The sequence below is a fragment of the Cavia porcellus genome, unplaced genomic scaffold (assembly GCF_034190915.1).
Source record: "Cavia porcellus strain 051 isolate PalLab524CR breed Dunkin Hartley unplaced genomic scaffold, mCavPor4.1 scaffold_23, whole genome shotgun sequence".
Taxonomy (NCBI): domain Eukaryota; kingdom Metazoa; phylum Chordata; class Mammalia; order Rodentia; family Caviidae; genus Cavia; species Cavia porcellus.
The window spans coordinates 55,012,489-55,025,873 of NW_026947506.1; the positions used below are offsets into that span (position 1 = coordinate 55,012,489).

Genomic DNA, 13,385 nt, shown 5'->3' on the forward strand with positions numbered 1-13,385 from the left:
ATCCAAGTATTGCAAAAAGCAATCTCATTCCATGTGTTTAGTGCCGGGGGAGATAGCATATGGAAGGCAGCTACGTCAAGAATTTAGCAACAGTCAGGTAGTATAGAAAAGTTAAAGAGTTTATTGATACACTGCAAAAGAGCACTGGCTAAGTTCCAAGACAGGACAATACAGGCTAGGAAGTAGCAGAACATTATATGTGATTTCAGTGTGAGGAGGGATCTGGAAATCTCATCCAAAGAACACTTTGATCAGGCCATGGTCCTCCTGTGATCCACCTTCCTCAGATATAGACATAGCCAAGTGTTGTTTGAAGAATGCCATTCTTTGTTTGACAGAGTCTAGAATGGTTGCTTGAAACAATCCCTCTGGGCAGAAGCAATAAACAAGTGTGTAACGATTAATTGGGATTAGTGCTCAAGAGAGTCAGGATAAAGTGTATGTTCAAGACACTTCAAGCAGTTAGAACATCTTAAATTTGCGCTGGGGCTTGCCTGTGAAAAGTTATCGTTATACGATAGACTCATCACTCAGCTTTAATATGGTCTTTAAGAAACTAATACTTAACCAACCGTGGTTCCCCAACAGCTAGGGATCAATTGTCAATCATCAGATGCTGGTCTCTTTGTCAAGTAAATATCACACACCCTTTGTTCTGGCTGAACCACGCAGAGGGTTGTGGGAAATGTAGTCCAACCCCCACAATGACGTCTCTAGAGAACAGGAAGTAGCTTTCCGGCTTTCTTTTACGCACGCGTAGTCCTGCCCTTATGTCACTTTCTCCTGGAAGTTCCGGGTCCTGCCTCTCCGTGTAGTTACTCTTCTGTCAGAGGTGTTACGTTCTGTGTCCCTGAAGGGTGGTACGAGGGCGAGAGAGCAGCCTTGATCCTGGGGAGCGGGACAGGTATCCCGCTGTTGGCGGGAGCGGGATCGTGGGTGGGTCTGGGAAGCGACGTGAAGGCCGGGTCCGCGGGTCCCAGGCGGGGGAGGGGCGACTCTGCTGTGCTTTCCTGACTGCTTTGTAGGCGTGTCAGAGGCCGGGCGTGCGGCTGCAGGCGTCCAGAGCGCCTCCTGAAGCTCTGTGAAGAAGGTGGTCGTTGGTGCTGCGGGCCCCGCGGCGTAGGGGCCTGTTCTCAGCACTGTGACATCAATTCACGCATCTTTGGGCTGAGAGGATTAACGTTCCTAGTGGGACCCCTCCAACATTCCTAGAGAAATGATAGGGTGCGGACCGAGGCTCTTTGTGCTGCAATTGTGTTTGTGGACGTCTTAGTGTCTCTTCAGCACACGGTCACTTACTGCATTGTGTAACCTGACTAGCATCCTGCTCTAGGTTTACAGAAAAATTTCACCAGCTTGCAAGGGAGATTGGAATGCTGGGTAATAAACCGCTTTTCTTTAGAAAAATGTAGGTGTGCTAAAGTTTGGAAGAACAGTGTGGGCTGGCTCCCTCGTTAGGGCTTCACAATAGAGGCACAGTGTCTCCAGGAGCCTACAGGATCAATAACTGCTTGGTCCAGGCCAAGCTAGGGTCTAGCTGGTTGTTCAGATGGAAGAACATAAGGGTAACTGCTGGGTGCCCCTGGAGAGTTTGGCCTAACTTCCAAAGGAAGACGTAAGCTGGGCTGAGAAGATAGGCAAGGACTTGGGCAAGGTTTCTTAAAGGAGAGGTCTTGAAGGCGTGCTGTGGAGCAATACACTGTGGCCCCGAAAAGACCACCTTTGGTGCTCTCTGTACACCCATTCTCCCCTCCTTTCCTGGGTGTGACTTTCCTGCAATGTAAACTATCAACAGATTTGACATCTGACCGTGATCCCTTTGTTCTGTTATCTCTCACAGTTCGGGAAGGATTGGCCAATATGTTTCTTAAAAAGTATTTGTGCTTTTTACGAAAGATGCAAAAAATCGGTGTCCCACAGGTTAGTGACTTGCTCAGGATCATCAGATGTATAGCTGTCAGGTGCATCTTGACTGGGCTAATGTTATCTATTTTGCACATTTAAGAGCTTTATTTCCTTAATTTTGAGGTAATTTGGGTGAGATGAGGTCAGTTTAGCAGGAACATTCAGATTTGACCAGTTTTTGTTTTGTTTTGTTTTGTTTTTTGAGAGTGGGTTTTGCAGTGTAGTGCACTCTGTAGCCCATGCTAGCAGTGAACTCACAGCAATCCTCCTGCCTCAGCTTCCCAGGTACTGGGATTACAGGTGTGGACCACCACACTTGGCTATTACTGTGGTGTTTGTAGTGCTGTGGTTCAAACCCTGTATATAATACTGATTGGCTGATGGTCTGCCAGGTGTTACATATCCCAACCCTAAAATGTTGTTTCATACTTGTCCCAAACGTGCCTATCCCTTATTGTCTGCAATGTTTTCTGTGCATTTTGTGACTGAAAGGGTGAATCACAGGTGTGTTTCCCATTTAATGTCAGTAGTCTTTTCCTAAAAGTCAAATTCTGTGGGAAAATAGTAACAGCTGGTTTTACATTATTTTAAAAGAGCAAATTAGACTGTGTCACTCTTCAGTTTAAAACCTATCAAATGAGAAAACAATTCAAGGTTTATAATCTGTGTAACAGCCTGTTTTTCTGATGTAAAAACCTTATCCTTCTCAACTCCAGGCACTGCTTTGTTTGAATCATTAGGTTTCAGCCATACAGCAGTCCATCTTTTGGGTGTTTATTGTTTATTTTTTATAATGCTTTAAAAGGTTTTTTTAAAAATTGTATTTGGTGTGTCTGGAGACTCTCTTACTACTTCCCAAGACATTAAAACTTTGAATTCTAAGTTTTTTGAGCTAACAGCCTTTGCTGTGTAATAAATCAACAATAATTTGAAGAAACCATTTCATTTGATCACTTTCCTTTGGTGAACATAGGAGCTGGAGTCAGCTGAAAGATTGCTATGCTGGTGATGCCAGGGGTCACGGATGAGCCTTCAGTCACCTCATCCTTGACTGAGGTTGACTGGTTCCAGGTGACTTCACACCCCTCCTCCCAAAAGTGTCTGTACTGGCCCTTAGAGAGGCCCCTGTGTCTGCCGTGCAGTGGCCCCAGGCTTTCTCGAGGCCCGACAGCATCCAGGAAGACAAGCACCAGTGAGCCAATTCCTTTCAAGCTTAGGTTTACATCAGGTTTAGTGATATCTTCTTGACCAAATCAAATCAATGGCAAAGCCCAGGGTCTCGTCTTTGGGGAGTTAAAGGGAGGTGCTCCATGGGGAACCCGTGCTGGACTGGGATTATGAGAAGTGTACATTAAATACATTGTTTTCCTGTCTGAGCACGGGCGGAAGCAACATGTTGAGGTGCACATGCATGTTTTGCAGGAAACTGGGTGTGTGTGAAAGCCAAAGATGTAGTGGAAATAGTCATGTGGGCTCTGTGGGATATTAATAGAGTTCAGATAGTCCACAGGCATTTCTGTGACATTACTTTAAATTTAAATTATTTAGTTATTTCTTCAGGGAACATTAATTTTTGGTAAATCAGTTGATAATGTATATTTTTATTAACCTAGTAATCAGTTTTATATCTAATCTCTACCAGTGAGTGAATTTGTGGCTATGTCTTCAATGAATTCCTCCCCCATCTTTTTTTTTTTGATGCAAGGTCTCTGCATAATGCAGGTGTTTCCTTATGTAGCCCAGCCCGGACTTGAACTTGTGGTATTCTTGCCTCCGCCTTTTACGTAGATAGGAATACAGAACTGTGCCACCTGGCCTGGCTTTTGTTACACTTTCTAGAGTAATGGATTATACTCCCACAGAGTTGGTTTATTTGTTTGTTTTACCTTTTCCAGCTAATATGTGAAGTATTTTGAGGAGGATAATCTAGGTCCACGCCTGCCTGTTCTTTCTCGACTTATATTTGACTTCTCTCAACTATGCCTCCAGAGTCCTCTGTGTGGTTCAAAGAGCAGCAAAAAATGAATAAATCTCCGGTGAGTTATTCATCCTTCACTTTGTTTTGCGTTGTGTTCTTAGCAGCTCTCTGAGGTCCATTACTTGAAATGAACTTGTAGAATGTGTAAAAACTCAGCTTTATGGAAGTGGACATAAATAAAATGTCATTAGCATAAATAAAGACTTGAAAGACATCTGTGTTTTAAATTTTTTTTTCTTTTTATTGGCTGAAACGTGAAATAGTATATACACAATCATGAATTTTTACAATAAGTTCACAAAACTGCAGACTAATCAAGGTAGAATGGTTGCCAGCATCCAGGCAGCTTCCTTGTAGCATTTGGATCTTACTTTTGTGCAGAACAAGCCAAGACTGGTTTGAATTTTATCTATAGTATTTCCTCTATTTCAGTTTGAGAATAGAAACTTAACAAAACCAAGGGTTTAGGACATGGGTGTCTCCTCCGTGGCTGTGGGTGCTGTATTAAACTCTGTGTGGAGTACAGTTTAGCTCTGGCCTTTCTGATGCTGTGAGAAAAAGTCAACACACTTGTTTCATGATTGGGATGGAACCCAGGAAGAGAGCGGGTAACTTGTCCTGGCGTGTGATTGCTACATCAGGAGCTAAAATGTTATCTTCACTGGTCACATAGAGGATACAGTAGAAGGTTTTTCACCACCATCTCAGAAATAACCACTTCCAGGACTCAGGACTCCGCGGTGTAAACAGTTCCCTGGTGCTCAAGGAAAACCTTCATCAGCTTGTTCTGGAGCTGCTAAGACACTGCTGCCAGGCCGCTTTTGCAGGGCAGTGACTGATTCATGGATGAAGGCTCAAATGTCTGGAGGATTGAGCTGACCATGAGTCATTCAGTGACTGTCCCTGTGCCCCAGCCCGTGTCCACATGCAGCACACACGGCAGACTGGTCAGTGTTTCCCGGCAAATGTCCCCACTACTGATTTGTACTTTAACCCACTCGGTGTTGTCTTAGTTCACTTTTCATAAGTTCATTAATAACATGCATTGCAGTTAAGTCCAGAGTTGATTGCCATATTTTTAACTATTGTCCACGATTGCCTGGAACTTCTTTGTTAGTGACTGTCACAGGTTTCCTTTTTTGGGGGGGTACCAGGGATCAAACTAAGGAACTTGCACTTACCAGGCAAGCACTTAAGCCACTAAACTAAATCCCTGCCCCCCTTTTTTTAATGATTTTTTTTTTTTTTTTGTCCTGGGGATTGAACTCATAACCTCATGCTTGCCAGGCAGGTGCTGTGCTGCTGAGTTATCTTCCCAGTCCTGTCGCATATTTTCTGTTTCCTTGAATTCTTTCGCATTTTTCTGCTCATTCACATGGCTCCTCCAACTTCTTCACAACTTGGATCCTATTCTTTGTGCTCAGCATTTCTTCTTTAGAGATTTCGCTCCCTGGGATTTGCACTCTCTTCTCTCCAGCTTCGACTTATTCCCTCAGAACTTCAAGGCTCAGTTCTTAACTCCCCTTTGGAACATCTCTTTACCTAGAAGGTACCTCAAGCTAACAAATCCAAAAGGAGAAGCAGAACTTCTTCTCTTCCCTTAATACTGTATCACACCTTCTTGCCAGTGGTGCAACCCTGTAACATGAGACATTTTCCCCCTTACTCTTCCTCTCCATCAAATCTGTCTCATCTGGTGTGATCTGCATCTTTTAAATATTCATCTATTTTATTCAAATATTTGCATATAGTGCCAGTGTAGGAGGAGAGTCGATTATGCTTGTGGATTGATGCAGTAACTCTGGAAATGTCAGTTCTTGCAGAACCTGAAAAGCCTGTTTGCCCAGTGATGAGGTTCAGTCCCTTGGGAGTAGTGCTGATCTATGGCCCATGTGGTGTACAAACACAAGTGTATAAATTCCTGAGGACTCAGGATTTTGTTGGAGAAAGCATTCAGGGATTACCAGGACATATTTGAAAATTTTTATTGCAGACTCTTTTCAGTTCTTTCATTTTGTCTTTGTGAAATGGTCTTAATAACAATAAATTCCCATGAGCACAGGCCCACATGGGTGAAGGTGGTTAAAGATTGCTATGGATAATTGCTTTTTACTTGCCGTGTTGCACAGTGTGTGGACTACCTGATATACATGGGGCTTGGGCTCAGGTTTTGATTCCACTGACTATAGCAGGTATAGGAGTTAGCAATGCACTGTGTGCTGTTCTGCACAGCGTTCTGTTGCTACCTGTGTGGTTGTTTTTGAGCACAGCACAATTGGATCAAAAAAATACCAAAAACCTTAGATAGAATGCTAAATTTACCATCTGCAGGACCACCTTACTACCTGTCCAGGACCACACGTGGCTGACATGCTGCAGGTTGAATGTATCTGCTTATTCCATGAACCATTAGAGGGTGTTCCAGATCCAAACTGAAACAGCTTCTGCAATCTTTACCTGAAGAACTGAACTGAATGCTAAGGTGGTGTTCTGTTGTTTTAGTTGTTTGGGTATTTTTTTTTTTTTTTTTTTTTTGAAACAGGGTCCTGTCCTGTAGTTGAGATTGGCCTTGAACACACTGTGTAGCTCAGGGTGACCTCAAATTTATGGCAGTTCTCCTGCTCAGCTTTTCAACTGCTGGGATTACTGGTGTGTGCCACCACAACTGGCACAATGGTATTTTTATTTTTTTAATTTTAATTTTTATTTATTTGGTACCAAGGATCGAACTGGTGACCTAACACTTGCCAGGCAGGCACTTATGCTGCTGAGGTAAATCCCCAGCCCCAGAATGGTATTTTTTCTACTTTGAAAACCTTTCCTTTCTTCTTTTTTTTTAAATTTTATTTTAAAGAGGATAAAACTAAACAAAACAGAACAAAGCCAATCAGAAGAAAACAATGTAAATGACACAGATTTCAAAGCAAGACAATAGGAGATCATCACTGGCTACCATGTCTCTTGTTTTCTTCTAAATAGTTGTTCATATCTTCACACACAATGAATTCATACAAAACAAAATAGTATTAAACTGATCAGAACAGAGTGATGAAGGCATATTAGGTCTTCAAAACCAGACGATAGGGAAATCAACAATGGCTGCCATAATGTCTCTCCTCCTCTTCAAAATAGCTGTCTATACCTTCATGTATGCTGAAATTAAACAAAACAAAACAGACTAAAACCACTCTGAATGAAGAATAATGGTATTACTGGATTTCACAGCATGATGCTACTGAATCAACAATGGATAACATAGTGTCTCTTTTTCTTCAAAGTAGCTGTTCATTTCATTGTGCATTATATAATCGATTCTCCCCATTTACTTTTTTTTCTTTGGTACCAGGGATCGAACTCTCAACCAGACGCTTGCAAGGCAGACGTTTATACTGCTTAGCTAAATCCCCAGCCCCAAATCGATTCTCATAAACTGCTTAGAAATTTTAAGCATGTATAAGTTTCTGTGTACCTATCCTTTCTGTATTAGTGAGAAAAACAAAACTAAAGAAAACAAATTACTAGAAAAACACAAAAAAAGACAAATAAATAAATAGTAAAGAGCCCAAACACTAATAATATTAGAATGGTATTTTTATTTTTTTTATTTAAAGAAAAAACCAAGAGAAAACAAAAATGGGTAAAGGTGTTACATAGTTTTGAAGAAAATATTAACGCTAAGAAATTACTAGTTGATGAGATATATATTATCCTCTTAGAAATAGTTGTTCAAGTTATAAAATCAAAGGATCAAAGGTGGACATTCACAGTGCAAGTCATTCGGTTCAATGATCTAATGAAATCTTAGTAATATGATCATCTATCTCACACTTAACCATACATACAGTTATATCCTTTAGAGCACTTTCCCTCCGTTACACAGTTTCTATTATACATTTTGGATGTTACTACTCTTTCAGTTTGTTACTATTTTTTTTACACTAGAGAGACTGATATTTACAAATGTGGGTCTTATTTCACTTATGAAGAATGTTTTTTTTTTTTCCTTCGTCTTTTTCATTTTTACCGGTACTGGGGATCGAAGTCACGACTGCCTGCTTGCAAGGCAGGCACTTATGCCGCTGAGCTAAATCCCAGCCCCAAGAATAGTATTTTTTAAAGTATCTCTTCAATGTCTTTGTGGACAATCAGAATTGTTCTCCATTGCATCAAGAATATGACTGATTGTGGAGTTCTTATATTGAACTTTCCTTTGTGAGATAAATTCAGGAAATTCCTTTTCTGTCAGTAAATTCTAGTTTCTTCAACTATTTTTACTTTTCTCCTTTAATTTCTTAGTTTCTCTTCAAATCATTTCATTCATTCTGATGAATTCAGGCTGTTACACATTTTTTAATCTTCAGTTTGCATCTCACCTTAAGCCTGGAAAATATATATATATTTGGCAGTTGAAATCCAACATTAGGTACTGGACATTTCTCTAAATATGGTGTAACATCTGTGTCACTTGGCCATCAAAGTCTTCTTCTGCTTTCCAGAGTCCACTTTATGATCCCAGTGTGTAGCTAGCGGCAGTCATGCCGGCAGCCAGGAAGGAAAATGTCCCTTTTTAGCCCCTTCTCAGTACATTGGCAGCAGCTTCTGTCCTTGCTTTTTCTTCTGTGTGGTCTGCTGAGGACTTGCCTACCTCTTGTGTGGTTTTGCTTCTCTGTGTGCTGCTGGAGGTCACTGTGTCTCACCTGGCTCTGTCCCCTCTGATGCTCCCAGGAACCTTCTGGTTTCCCTTCTAGGAGCTGACTGTGGAAGCGCAGAGCTGCCCGGGAAACCTATCTGTTCTCCCCGGACCTTGTTACTTACACCCTGCCGGTTGGGGTATCGCGGTGCTCACCTGGAGCAAACATGGGGAGTCATGTGGCTCACAGGAAGGTCATAGAGGACGGCTGTGTGCATGGTGTCAACTTAAACGTAACTAAAAATTGACAGGTGCCTACCCTGTGTTTCTGTTGGAATATATTCAAGTATAAATGCAGAATCATGCACTGGATGGTTCCTTAAGTGTTGTGTTATGTGCTATCCCAGACCAGACACCAGACATGACACTGTGGTTGTTCATTAATGTGAGCGTGTTCTTGCCGTGCCACTGGGCACAGTAATACTGTTGCCCTGTAGTCAGGGGAGGACCTGGTCTGCAGAGGGAAAAGCTAGCAGCTTTGGGAGTTCAGTGAAGTGCAAGCCTGTAACACAAAACAACTATGGTTTCTCCTTTTGATTCTTTAGCTTTGAAATTATGTCTGAATAAGTTTATGTAAGAAGTGAACGGTGGCCATGTATTCATACTTATTTCTTCTTCATACCTGAATGTAAGCTCCTTGAAGGAAGAAAATTTTAGTCATATTTTAATCTCTAGCAAAAAAGTATGGTATCAGTTTTTGGGTTTTTTTGGGTGGGGCGGGGAGGACACAGGGACCGAACTCACGAGCTCACATTTGTCATACAAGCACTTGTGCTGCTGAGCTAAATCCCCAGCCCTGGTAATAGTATTTTTAGTAATTAAGAAATAAATATAATGCACAATAGTTCTTTGATTTTCTTTTCTCCCACAACGTGGAGTAGAAAACAAGCTATGTGCATTATAAATACCTCCATTCTCACTAATGTCAGAACTTCACATTCTCCTTGTCATTCAGAGCTGATGGGTGAGAAATGTTGTGTTACAGGTGCTGGTGTCCTTTGAGGATGTGGTTGTGGACTTTACCTGTGAGGAGTGGCAGGACCTGGACGATGCTCAGAGGACCCTGTACAGGGACGTGATGCTAGAGACCTACCGCAGCCTGGTGCTTCTGGGTGAGTGAAGTCCCTGCCACACTCAGGAACGGGCCCCTTCTTAGTAAACATGTGAGTGCTAGTAAGATTCAATGCTATTTCGTACAGCTTCTAGTCCATAAAGAGTGTGATTGTTCCCCCTTTCTAACAAAGGGTTCGCCTTGGCACCTTCACTGAGCAGCGCTTGAAGCTGGGCTTTTTTCATTCTGCATAGAATCTGATATAGCAGTTTCTCAAATATATTATTTCCCATTAACAGGCCATTGCATCACTAAACCTGCAGTGATCTTTAAACTAGAACAAGGAGCAGAGCCATGGATGGGAGAAGAACCCCCAGATTTGAGCCCCTCAGGTAAGTCCCTGCTTTCTGGGCTAGGAGGCTGGGAGAAAGAGAACTGAGCAGGTGTTGGCAGCCACTTTTCCCCAGGTTGCAGGCCTGAGGGTAGTTGGTCTGCATCCATCAGAGATGTGCATTACATAGTTTTCAAGGTTGCATGTACATTCTCGCCTTTTAATTTAAATAGATGAATAGTGAAATAGATGATGGTGGTTAAATAGATGATGGTGATGATTCTTCTTCCTCCTCTTCTTTTTTCTTTCTTCTTTCCTCTTTCTTCTTCCTTTTTTAAAATTTTATACTGGGGATCAACCTTGCCAGGTAGACACTTACACTGCTGAGCTAAATCCCTGGCCCAAATAGATTCTTACATTTAGTACAAATCTAATCCTTTTATAGAAACAAAGAAAAACAATTTCACATTAGAAAATCTACCAGTGCAATCTATTACATTATTTAGGAAGAAAAGCTACATACTATAAACTGGTAACAATTCTAACTTCATAAAATGTTATCCCAGTAAGACAGGGAGAAGCTCTTTTATTTTACTATGAGCATTCCATAGAAAATGCTTAGATGTTATTGATGTACATTTTTTTTCATTTTAGATGTCCAAAGAGTGGATGACATAATTGAGACCAGCCACCAAAGTGGAGATAGACATATGTGGCAAGTTGTAATCACCAACAAGAATACGTCAACTGAAAATCAAGTTGAATTAGGAAATACTTTTGATTTCAACTCTAGCCATGTTTCAGATTTGATTATAAATAATGGAAACTATTCAGTATTGAAACCTGAAGAAATTGTTTGTCAGAACATACATCTTCCCAGTGAGCCTGGTGAGATGGTTGCTGGAGAGAAAACTCATTTGTGTAATATAACTGGAAAGTACCTGAGACATGCTGAGCATTTGGGTCAGCATTCCAAGATTCCAACTGGGCTGCCAGATTTTCAGTATAGCGGACAATGGAAAGCCTTCAGCAAGGAGGCAAAATTGCTGAAGGACTGTATTACATATAACAGGGTTCCTATGGGACAGGCCTGCTGGGAGCATAATGAATCTAGGAAAACCTGTGAGAAGTCAGCTCTCAATGCTAAGGTAGGGAGGAAAACTCATAAAAACTGTGATCTCACCACACGTCAGACACACACGGGGGAGAAATCCTGTGAATGTAGTGAATGTGAGAAAACCTTCATTACTAAATTAGACCTTATAATACATCAGAAGAAACATTCAGGGAAAAAACCCTATGCATGTAACCAGTGTGAGAAATCCTTCAGCTACAAGTCAGACCTTATCGTCCATGAGAGAATGCATACAGGGGAAAAGCCATATGCATGCAATAAGTGTGGAAAAACCTTCAGCCGGAAGTCAACTCTCACAATCCATGAGGTAATTCACACTGGCAGGAAGCCCTATGAATGTCATGAGTGTGGAAAGACATTTCACCAGAAGTCAAACCTTACCAGTCACCTGAGGACTCATACAGGAGAGAAGCCCTACGAATGTAACGAATGTGGAAAAGCATTTGGCCAGAAGTCAAATCTCAGAACACATCAGTGTATTCACACAGGGGAGAAACCATATGAATGTAAACAGTGTAGGAGAAGTTTCTACCATAAACCAGCACTCACTATACATGAGCGAACTCACACTGGCGAGAAGCCCTATGAATGTAATGAATGCGGTAAAACCTTTTGCCAGAAGTCCTACATCAGGAAGCATCAGAGAACTCACACTGGAGAGAAACCCTATGAGTGCAGTGATTGTGGAAAAACTTTTGGCCAGAAATCATATCTCAGTAAACATGTGATAATCCATACTGGGAAAAAACCCTATGAATGTGGCCAGTGTGGAATAACCTTTTCCCAGAAGTCAAACCTTAGTCGGCACCTGAGAACTCACACAGGAGAGAAACCTTTTGAGTGTAATGAATGTGGAAAAACCTTTGGCCAGAAGTCAAGCCTCATTGTCCATCAGGGTTCTCACAAAGGGCAGAAACTATATGAACGACAACAATATCGGAGAAGTTTCTTCCATTAGGGCCCACTGTACACTAGAACAACCACACAGGATAGAAACTATATGAATGTAATCAAGGTGAGGAGAACTTTGAGCAGAAGTTAAAGCTCATTAAGCTTAAGGTAACCACACCTGGGAGAAGCCCTATGAATGTGTTTCAAGAGGACAAATCTTTTACAGATGTCATAGCAGGCATTAAAAAGCTTACAAGGGAGACAACTATGAACATGGAATTGTTTCCTCAGAAATCACGCATCAGTGCATAATGGAAAAATTTTCACTGCAGAGACTGGTCATGTCTCCTAAAACCGTTTCTTTCTCTCTCTAATGCAGTCTTCATTTCTGGCTTTAATTTATTTTGGCCGTCACTGGTCAACAAAGTTATTCTTGGACAATATAGACAGTGATGAGTGGCATGTCATCATAAAAGGCAGTGACTATGCATTTCTCCGATTCCTCATGTCTTGAGAACTGCAGTGTGGGTAATTCTCAGGATGACCTTGGGAGATAAATACGAAAAGATCACTGGGTTAAGACAATTGAAGAGAACAAAGATCTTCCCAGCTGTATCTCTGTACCCCTCATTTTTTTCTGAAAGGGAGAAGTAAATCTGTACTCTGCTGTTCCATTTTTTATGTGATCTGTGTCACTGGTAAGCCAGTTCTTTTATGAGAAAATGTATACAGCGCAAAACTTGGTGGTGTCATTTTTAGACCCCAAGTCAGTTTTTGGAAGAATTTTTTTTTTGTCTTTTTTTGAGACAGGGTCTCACTGTGCAGTTCAGGCTGGCCTTGAGCTCACTTTGTAGCCTAGGCTGGTCTCGAACTCACAACAATCCTCTTGCCTCAGCCTCCCAATTGCTGGGATTACAGGCATGAGCCACCACGCCTGGCTTCAGTTTTGGAAGAATTTTTTAAAATGTGGAGATATTAAAAAATGGAACAAATTTGGGAATGCCTTTATCATGCAGTGACATCACTGGAAAGTGAGAATAAAATAAATTTATATCCTTAATATGTGAAGGCTTTTAATAAAAATACACATTTTTATGTATCAGAATTTGCAATGAAAGAAAAACCTGCCAATTTATCTAATAGAGATCTAAGTTTTAAAATACAAATATTAAATATAATATCAAAGATAAGGAATATTTCTTTATACTCCAGTGAAATACGAGTGGTGATATTGCCTACCATGATGCATTTCACTGTTTCTACAGGGTTTTTTTTTTATTACTAATAATTGTGATTGGGAGGTGCTACCTGCATCTATGGAAACAGGTCTGGAGTGCAGCTATACAGCCTATAGATCACCGAACTGCCTCCTCAACAGTGTATTCATAAGAGTATTTCATATTA

General features: G+C 41.2%; 1 protein-coding gene across 5 annotated transcripts; it reads left to right on the forward strand.

Moving 5' to 3' along the window:
* The first annotated feature begins 766 nt into the window (after positions 1 to 766).
* Positions 767 to 13,041, forward strand: LOC106026755 (zinc finger protein 717-like). Of its 5 annotated transcripts, XM_023563335.2 has the most exons (6): positions 774 to 904; positions 2,879 to 2,976; positions 3,801 to 3,941; positions 9,559 to 9,685; positions 9,924 to 10,016; positions 10,610 to 13,041. In XM_023563335.2, exons 3-6 carry the CDS (start codon positions 3,885 to 3,887, stop codon positions 12,046 to 12,048), a joined length of 1,716 nt encoding a protein of 571 aa, XP_023419103.1. In that variant the 5' UTR covers positions 774 to 904; positions 2,879 to 2,976; positions 3,801 to 3,884; the 3' UTR covers positions 12,049 to 13,041. The 5 variants fall into 5 exon arrangements, with proteins under 5 accessions (XP_013003694.1, XP_023419103.1, XP_063090511.1 ...); XM_013148240.3 differs by lacking the exon at positions 2,879 to 2,976 and having other exon boundaries at positions 767 to 904; XM_063234441.1 differs by lacking the exon at positions 2,879 to 2,976 and having other exon boundaries at positions 777 to 936.
* The last annotated feature ends 344 nt before the right edge of the window (positions 13,042 to 13,385 follow it).

Bases quoted from the DNA above. Each gene is read 5' to 3' on its own strand.
- LOC106026755 (XM_013148240.3), top strand. From the start codon at position 3,885: ATGCCTCCAGAGTCCTCTGTGTGGTTCAAAGAGCAGCAAAAAATGAAT. The intron at 3,942-9,558 runs GTGAGTTATTCA...GTTGTGTTACAG, and splicing joins AAAAAATGAATAAATCTCCG to GTGCTGGTGTCCTTTGAGGA. The intron at 10,017-10,609 runs GTAAGTCCCTGC...TTTTCATTTTAG, and splicing joins CCCAGATTTGAGCCCCTCAG to ATGTCCAAAGAGTGGATGAC.